The 9,477-nt window shown below is 45.5% G+C and overlaps 1 protein-coding gene across 2 annotated transcripts; it reads left to right on the top strand.

The window, feature by feature from the left end:
• The first annotated feature begins 239 nt into the window (after positions 1 to 239).
• Positions 240 to 9,467, top strand: smurf1 (SMAD specific E3 ubiquitin protein ligase 1). 2 transcript variants are annotated; one of them, XM_031566271.2, is made up of 10 exons: positions 240 to 392; positions 1,827 to 1,935; positions 2,288 to 2,421; positions 3,219 to 3,284; positions 3,393 to 3,468; positions 3,791 to 4,029; positions 4,768 to 4,852; positions 5,642 to 5,788; positions 6,171 to 6,378; positions 9,359 to 9,467. In XM_031566271.2, exons 1-10 carry the CDS (start codon positions 332 to 334, stop codon positions 9,464 to 9,466), a joined length of 1,233 nt encoding a protein of 410 aa, XP_031422131.1. In that variant the 5' UTR covers positions 240 to 331; the 3' UTR covers position 9,467. The 2 variants fall into 2 exon arrangements, with proteins under 2 accessions (XP_031422131.1, XP_031422125.1); XM_031566265.2 differs by having other exon boundaries at positions 243 to 392; positions 1,806 to 1,935.
• The last annotated feature ends 10 nt before the right edge of the window (positions 9,468 to 9,477 follow it).

Genomic DNA, 9,477 nt, shown 5'->3' with positions numbered 1-9,477 from the left:
CCCAACAGGCTCGGGCTGTAGATCAAGGACCCGATCTTGTCAGTTATTGTGATGGGCCAAGCTCAGATTTGGTGCAGCCAGGCCGGTGGCTCTGTCTCTCTGAATAACTCTCTCTCTCTCTCTCTCTCCTCAGAGAGTGGAGCACTGGGGCCGATAATGTTGAAATGGTAGTGCGCTTATAATCAGATTCTGCTCATGTCTTAATCTGCCGCGGATTTATACATTGGGATTGAAATGCTGTTGAGTTGTTTGCGATGTGTAGTTGGCCAGGCTGTGCGAAATTGACTGACCTGATTGTGTTATGATTTGATTTTGTGTCAGTCGCTGATCGATGTTCTTCTCTTTTCTTGCAGTATTATGTGCCAAGAATCTAGCAAAGAAAGACTTCTTCCGTAAGTACATTTTGCTACACACACACACACACCCCCCTGATGATTAACTGAATAATTTATTACCATAGTGTATTAAAGATGTTCATTTGCATTCATCTGACAATGTCTCAACAAGTTTATGTGGATAAGCAGAAGAAGAAGAGTTAAGCAGAAAGTAGCATCACAGCCAACGATTTGGGGGGGGGGGTATTTTTTTTCCCCCTTCTACTCCAAATGGAAACCCAGTGCACTGACTCATTGGTCTGCATCAAATATATTCCCCCAGTGAAATTCAGAATAATGAGCATGCTCCTCTCCTCTCTCGTTCTCCCCATTAGCCCTCCTACTCAAGGCTGTCTTTTTAAATCCCCCCCCCCCCCCCCCCGGCACAGGGAGTGTGCATCACTCATTCAGAAGCCTCTGATGCAATTGAGATTTCACCCACGGGCTGATTGTTAATAAGCATATTCTGGTGCTGAGACTGGCATTCTTCCTCTGTGTTGGACTGAGTGCCACTTTGGCGTGTGGCACTGCCATGCCCACCCTCCCCGCATCAAACACACACACACACACACACACACACACACACACACACAGACCCTACTCAGTGCCAGACTGTCCTAGCTGCCCACAGCGGGTGCCAGCGCCCCCCCCTCCCCCTTCCCTCCAATGCGCGACCCACATATGCAGATTACCCTTGATGTGAGACTACATCTGCGGCCTACATCCACAAATGCCCATTTAGAACCGGGCTGCGGGCGTCCACATGATGCGCTCTGATCATAGAGACCCGTGCACTGGAGAACATGTGAGATTGGAGATGAGGAGAGGCGCAAGGTTTTAGAAGCCGCTCGCCAAGACTCAGGGAGCTGCCAGGGTTGTGTGTGCTGGCCAGGAGTGATTTCCCAAAGAGACAGAATGAAAATTATGCCAGCTTTATGCCAGCTTTTTCTGCTTCCATCTCATCTGCACTCTCTTTCTTTCTCTCGCTCTCTCGCTCCCGCTCTCTCTTTCTCTTTTTCTCTCTTTGTCTTTCTCTTTCTCTGTCTCTTTCCATTTCACTCTCTTAGTTTCCCTCAATTTTCTGTGGGCTCTCACTATTGATGGTAGTTGAAATTCCTTTTGATAGAGGATAGATGAACATTACAGGATATGGGAGCGTCTCACTGCAGATTTCTTCCAGTCCTTGAAACTTCAAAGTTTTGAAACACTCATTGAAAGCGAAACCGAGATCAAATTACTTTTGAGTCCTTTCTCTGAAGGGAAAAAAGGGGAACAAAACAACGCTGGCCAGTTTTGATGATGTCACTTTGGTGAGGGGTTTTACAATGACCTGTCCTGTGAGCAGGATTAAAAAAAAAAAAAAGACTTGATGTGAGAGTTTACCTTTTCATCCTCTGTTGTTTTTTCTTGTCTTTCTGCGACACAATTCAGGCTCATGTGTTTCTGTCACAGGGTTACCTGACCCTTTCGCCAAAGTCGTTGTTGATGGCTCAGGCCAGTGCCACTCGACAGACACAGTGAAGAGCACACTGGACCCCAAGTGGAACCAGCATTATGACCTGTGAGTCCAAAACAATGAGCGCTGCCACTACAGACATGTCCATACACATCCAAAGCACACTCATGTGTCAAAGATGAGAAAGTTCTTGTTCTTGGGCGGGAAACATTTTTTCCATCATGTTTTTGATCCACTGACACTTTAGCTGATTTCACTCACTTGTCAAATAAGCTTCTTATGCCTACGTAAATAGCCTGAATGGTTGATGTTTGCTAATAGTAGTAGTTTGCTGTAGTTTGGTAATGATAAATACTAATGTGTTAAAACTGATGGCTGACACAAAATGATTAGTAGGATTATGTCTCATATCATTATTCCTTTAATTATGTGCTAACAAACACTTCTGTTCTGTCAGGTACATTGGCAAGACAGACTCCATCACCATCAGCGTGTGGAACCATAAGAAGATCCACAAGAAACAGGGCGCCGGCTTCCTGGGCTGCGTGAGGCTGCTGTCCAACGCCATCAGCCGACTCAAAGACACTGGCTGTGAGTCCTCACCACACAGAATAGAATAGCATTACAGCAGCTAGAAAAGGATCAGGTGCTGGGTATCAATCGTGCATTATTTAATCATTGATGCGTGAAAAACACTTTGAAATTATTGGTTGGTGACTAGGATAGATACATTAGTGGCAGGACGCTAAATTAAAAGCTTTACTATACCAAGTAAAACATTTTAGTTAATTCTTTGTAAAAGATCAAAAATCTGAGTTTATCACAACACTTAGATGACCCCAGGTATTTAATCATATACTATGATATACTTGACTAACGTTAGTGTAATAATCATTCTGATTAACTAAATCCGGTATGGCTAATCAAGAGTGCCAATGACTGCTGACTGAACTCGACAGCTCACTGATTTTGGGTTGCCCACTTTTAGACCCAGCTTTACCCTCCGTCATAATTTCACCAAATAGTGTAAAGTGTTGCCATGTAGGGAAGTCATGTCTTAATTCTACTCTCCAGTCCCATGGCATTGACATTGTTCGGTCCAGACAGTGAAAGCTGAGGCCTAGCAGTATGCATAGTGCTTATTGAACAAAAACTAGATTGAGTTTGATTTCTACTATTCTAGAAATTTCACCCACATTTGTTTTTGTTTGGATAATGCACCTAGCGCCCCTGTGCCTGTTAGACGTTATTGATCGACCTCCCACAAACACAAACCGCAGCCATCTATCTGGCTGGTGCAGTGGTGAGACTTCTGACCTCAGGCCTGTGGTCCTTTTTTCTTCTTCTGGTCTAATCACGTTTCCTCTGCTTCCACACCGTCCCCACAGACCAGCGTTTGGACCTATGCAAACTCAACCCCTCAGACAGCGATGCAGTACGTGGGCAAATAGTAGGTAAGTGTCCTCTCGCCGCAAAACACAACTCGTGCAGTACGCCCAAGTGATGCTGAACTGGCAGTTTGGTGTGCAGCACTCAACACAATGGGTATCGTTGCATTACAGTGAGCTTGCAGACCAGAGACCGGATCGGCAGTGGGGGGCCAGTGGTGGACTGCAGAGGCCTGTTAGAAAATGAAGGGTGAGTCTCCAGAAACCCTACCCTCCCACCCCATACTTAAGCTCTCTGTGTTTGTGCTGCCACCTAATGGCGGCCCCTTGACCTACCCCTGAGGGGAATGCAACCAGCGGTGGGTCTCTGCAATGTTTGCTGTCATTTAAGCTTTGGATGAGCAGTTTTGGGTCAGCAGCCTTTGACCTAGTATTCTAGCTAAGAGTTAACCAATGCACAGAGATGTCTGATTTACAGAAAGTGGGGGAAAACCTTAGAAGCTCAGAAATGTGGGTGTGTGTTGATTTGGACAATTGTTGAGAAAGCGACCGTTGGTGTGCCTTTTCCGCAGCACGGTCTTTGACGACTCGGGGCCGGGGCGGCCTCTCAGCTGCTTCATGGAGGAGCCGCTGCCGTACACAGACCCCACCGGAGCCGCCGGCGGGGGCAACTGCCGTGCCCTGGAGTCGCCCAACCAGGAGCAGAGGCTCCAAGCACAACGCGTCCGCAACCAGGACTCCCGGGGCCACGCACACACTCCCCAGAACCGACCACACGGCAACCAGACGCCCGAACTTCCAGAGGGTTATGGTGAGTTGTGTTTCAACTCACGACACCAATCCTCGCTCAGAGTATGGTTCATTTGAACTTCAGTGTGGTTCGTATTTGGTGTGAAAGCTATCCGATCTAAAACCAGGAAGTAAACACCGTTTATGACCACTGATGGATCCAAATTCTCCCACATTACCGTTAAATGTGAAATTAGTTATTAACATTAGCAATTTTTCTAAAACGTAAACAGTCTTACAAATAGTGACAACAGGACGGCTACATGAGCATTCATGCGTCTCAACATGCACACACCATGTCTGTCGCACACTTACGTCTCTAGCAAGCCATTAGTACACAACTTATTTCTGTTTAGTACTCTTAAGTACTGTCTGTCGCTCAGTCAAACTGAGCTTTTTTTAAAGACTTACTGAAGTGCAGCAGGAATGAAGGGACCCTCCCTAGCGGTCCCTTGCTGTTTTATTTGAGCCAGCATGACGATGGCTGCCCACATTGTAGGAGATAGACAAGCTTCACTACACTCGCTCAATGGCCCACAGATACCCCTCACAGATCCAACAGCATTGTAGCGCTTCAACACCAGAGCAACAACACTCAGTGAACCGTGCCACTCCCATCACACTCCAGACGCCGCGGAGCTTGCGAGTTGTCTGAAAAGGACGGAGAACCGCAACATGAAATGTTGATATTGCTGTACCAGTTGAGGTGTGCCATCTGAATGCTGCCGTTTTGACTTTTCTGTTGATGTTGTGTCTACAGAGCAGAGGACCACAGTGCAGGGCCAGGTCTACTTCCTGCACACACAGACCGGCGTCAGCACCTGGCACGACCCCAGGATACCACGGTAGGACCAGTCTTACCCCCTCGCTCAGCACCAAACCAAATTACTGAAATAACTAAGTTGATTTTTGTTTACCTTCATTGGGCGAGCTATCCTGACTGTGATTTTGTGATTTGTGTTTTAACAAGCCAATGTAGCTTCTGACAAAACTAACTGTCATAATCAACAACCACCTCCTAACACTGATCTACACAGTTGTGTTCAGTTTTGAGGAAAGTTGCTTGTTAAAGCCAGAGAATAGAGTCGCGTGTATGAGCCGTGCCCAACTGGCCTGAGAACAATGCAGTTCTGCTTTTCTCTTTCAATTATGAGGAAGTGTGAGCGTGAGATTAGGAAGAGCTGTTAAAAAAAACTGCACGCTTCACATCATTCTGGTGCGGAGTTCCAGTGGCTTGACTGATAAGGAATGGGGTTGGTAACATCAGTATTGCTGTCTTGAAGGGAAGTGTCTGATCAATGACTACATCTAAGTGTAGATTGAAGGAATTTTAACAGGAAGCTTAGAGTCAGACGATGAACCAAAAATTTACAATTATCCATACCTTGCACGGTCAAGTCGATTTTGTGAAATTATATACATTTTTTGGGTAATATTGCAATATTGGATATATTTGGGTAATATCTTTTGGGTAATATTATTTCCAATTCAGTTGTGTGTATTTGGCAGCGTCAGGGGTTGGGTTGGGTCGGGTTGGGTGTCTGTCCGTGGGTGTGTGTGTGTTGCGCGTGGGTGTCTGTCCGTGGGTGTGTGTTGCGCGTAGTGAGCAGTGCCACTGTGGTTGCCCCCTTCAGGGACCTGAACAGTGTGAGTTGTGAGGACCTCGGCCCCCTGCCGCCGGGCTGGGAGGTCAGGAGCACGGTGTCAGGAAGGATTTATTTTGTGGACCACAATAACCGAACGACACAGTTCACCGACCCCAGGTTACACCACATCATGAGGTAAAGGCCTAAAGGCCACGCGGCCCCCCTTTCCTGAACTGGATGCAACACACTGGTGAACGATGTCACTGACCTTGCACCCGTCACCCTATGACAACTTACCCAATCTGTTATGAATAATCATATTTACAACGTGTCATGATTTGTTTTTTGGACTTAAATTTTTTACGTTTATGGAATTTATTTCAATTAATGATTTGAACAAGTTCATTTCTCAAACCTTAAAAATCTCACTTAGTACTCATAAATAATCAGTAGCTGGATCTAACCATAACAGTCTGTTTTACTGAAACACACTTTACCGAATGTGTGTATTGTATGTGTAACATGCCTGTATTGTTGCGTGCACCTCTTTGTCTGTGTGTGTGCTACGCACTTATAGCCAACAGTCTCAGGTGAAGGAGTCGACGCAGGCGCTTCCGGTGCAGATGGAGGTACCGGTGGAGGAGGGCGGCGAGGGTGGTGAGATGCCGGCGCGCTACGAGAGGGACCTGGTGCAGAAGCTCAAGCTGCTGCGCCACGAGCTCGCCCTGCAGCAGCCGCAGGCCGGCCACTGCCGCATCGAGGTGTCCCGCGAGGAGATCTTCGAGGTAGTCGCCCCCGACACCCCTCACACCTCATCTATCTCTATCTCTATCTCTATCTCTATCTCTATCTCTATCTCTATCTCTATCTCTCTCTCTCTCTCTCTCTCTCTCTCTCTCTTTTTCTCTCTCTCTCTCTCTCAGAGACTCACACATCTGGCTTCAGACAGATGAAGAAGTGCCTGTTAACTTCTCTAGACTTCTCAGTAAGCTAGACACACGTCACATGTGCTGAGATTGTGAGGAAGGCTGTGTCTTAGTCTTAGGGGTCATGCAGACAGAGTCTAGTTTGCCTGAACCCGGAGAACCCCGTCTCCGGATAGCCCTATCGTGCAGACGAACGCACTGTATCCGCACACTGTATCCGCACTCCCTCGAATCGGGGGTCCAAAGTGAGTAAACTCGAAATCCGGTTGCGGTTGGTGTTCGTCTGCACGCTATCCGCATACCTAATCGGATTGCCCCACGTGATCGCATCATTAGACCAGCCAGAACAACAGACAGCCGGCATTATTTAATAACTGAATGGGTTGCCATGGCGCAGTGAGTGTGGCAGCCAGTTATAAAAATATAAAAAATTAAAAAATTAAATTCTTCCTATTACCTTGCTGCTTTTCCACGTGAATTTCCCTAACGGGATTAATACAAATGTATCTATCTATTGTTAGGAAAGGGATGACATTAACAAGCCACACTTTAATCTATCACTGTTTAATCTATTTGCATCAGACCATTTTTCAAAAACCAGTTTTTAAAAGTGTCAGCAATAGCCTATGTGAGCGAATCTGACTTGAAAAGATTTTTTATTATAGACGGAAGTTTCAAAACTGATGAATGTTACGTTGGCTTTAGTCCTGTCAGACAACGATAGCGATAGCTACTAGCTAGCGTTAACGTTACTTCAGAGGTAGCCTACAGTATGTGAAGGACAAAGCCCTCAACAATAGCCTACATTTGTTGTTAGTAATAAAACCATGAAATTGGAAGCAATTCATAGTTTTCACGTGACGTCAGAATGACCAGCTGAAGGGCAAAAAACACATTCCACACCTGTCTTAACACTGGAGTTTATACAGGAACCGACCACCTTTCATTCAATATAATTTAATATCTCCGCTTTAACATTGTCTGACTTAGGTAGTAAAATGCTAGACAGTTGTTGCTCGGTTGGCTGTTCAAATCGGCGAGGAGACAAGCCCGGATTTTGTTTTTATCGCATTTAAAACCCGCCCACGTTGCTACCAGTTGATTGTAGACGTCTTCTGGGTAAATTTTTCTCGGACACACAGTAAAGCAGCCATACTTTTGGGGCTGGCAATAAAAGCAGTCACCCTGTTCTGGTCGCCTCATTTATCAGAATAACTACCTAAAACGGGAATAGATCAAGTAATAAAGTCAAGAAACAAAGCATCAACACAATTCAAATTGGATTACCCGGTTTCTTCTCTGAGATTGCGACAAGTACCTAAGCAAGTAGGCTAGGCTAGTGTATTTTGTCATCCAACTGGTAATACTACAATGCCAGTAGAAAATATATGGGAAGATAATTTAAGTTGTCATTCGCCAGACCAGGTGTTCGTACTTGTTTAAACCAGAAAATTGTGTCAAATGATAAAGAACAGCGTTGGGTAGGCTAAAGGCTGCTAGCTAACAGCTGGTAGCTCGTAGCTAACAGCAGGTAGTTCGTAGCTAACAGCAGGTAGCTCGTAGCTAACAGCAGGTAGCTCGTAGCTAACAGCAGGTATCTCGCTAGCTGTTAAATGGCACTCATCTTTGCTCTGATTATGAAGATGTTTTTTGTTTTCACCTTCCAGACGACAGCGTTGTGAACCCATCCACTTCTGAAAATTAAATAACTATCTGTGCTTTTGTAGGCTTTCAGTTTTTGAGATGTGTAGGGGGATGGATTTTCTATTAGATAGATGTAAATATCTCCACACTGGAGCTCTGGCAGGGACTTCGTCGAGGTTAAAGAAATAAAAATGTCAGCGGGTGCAGTACATGGATCAAACATTTTATTTTTTTCTAAATATCTCTGTCTGGCTATAGTGGTATGGTCTGTGGTTGATGGCGATCGTAGTTGAGTAGGCGGCACTGCTCGAAGTTGTCCACTGTTTAACGCTGTTTCGCTGTTCTTTTTGCCCGTCAGCTACCTATTGTAGTCACGTGACTGAAAACTATGAATTGTAAACCATGAAACATCCAGGATCCACAGCACTTGCATTGTGGTCTCTCGTGCTCAAGCTCAGCATCTCCATAAAGCACAGGCATTTAAACAACTCAGACATGTCATGTTGCACATTGCTTTGTTGCACTGTTCTAAACTCTTTATTATCAATAACAAATATAATTATTTTTCGCTTAACCTACAGTCTGCTCTTACTACTGATTTTATAAACCACCATAATGTGTTACTGTGCAGATTAAATGTAGGCTATGCGGCTAAGCTAAACGTTGCTAGTTGGAGCTCAACTACTGTCATATGTTACTTTATTAGCATGCTCCTGTCTTCTTCTCCGTTTCTTCAGTTGTCTGTAGCACCTTAAAGCGCCACCAACAGGCGTGGAGGGTGTACTACAGCTGAGTCAATCGGATTCGCTGGGTTCATGTGCACGCGATTTAAAAAGTTGATATGTGTGAAAAATGAACCCGGGTTCAGGCAAACTAGGCTTCGTCTGCATGAGGTCTTAGTGGTTCATAATCATGTTTCAAAGAATCCCTGACACCTCGACACATCCCCACACCTCACCGCCCATCACCTCCCCAAAGGGACCACCTGTGGATTCAGAAAGAGGATGAAAGTGCCAGCTAACTCCTCTGGTTTTCTCATTAAACCACACACACACACACACACACACACACACACACACACACACGTGATGAACTTCTGTTGCAGGCGGTCTTTGACTTATGATTTGTATGTGTTGGTTGTCTATAATCATGTCTGAAATAATCTTATTGAGTCTTCACTGGTGCCTGTCTGCAGGAGTCATACAGACAGATCATGAAGATGAGGCCCAAAGACCTGAAGAAACGGCTGATGGTGAAGTTTCGTGGAGAGGAAGGCCTGGACTACGGGGGAGTGGCGAGGTAAGTTGCACTTTC

The sequence above is a fragment of the Clupea harengus genome, chromosome 1 (assembly GCF_900700415.2).
Source record: "Clupea harengus chromosome 1, Ch_v2.0.2, whole genome shotgun sequence".
NCBI lineage: Eukaryota > Metazoa > Chordata > Actinopteri > Clupeiformes > Clupeidae > Clupea > Clupea harengus.
This window is presented reverse-complemented; position numbering and strand designations above follow the sequence as displayed.

Bases quoted from the DNA above. Each gene is read 5' to 3' on its own strand.
- smurf1 (XM_031566265.2), top strand. From the start codon at position 332: ATGTTCTTCTCTTTTCTTGCAGTATTATGTGCCAAGAATCTAGCAAAG. The intron at 5,789-6,170 runs GTAAAGGCCTAA...ACGCACTTATAG, and splicing joins AGGTTACACCACATCATGAG to CCAACAGTCTCAGGTGAAGG. The intron at 6,379-9,358 runs GTAGTCGCCCCC...GCCTGTCTGCAG, and splicing joins CCCGCGAGGAGATCTTCGAG to GAGTCATACAGACAGATCAT.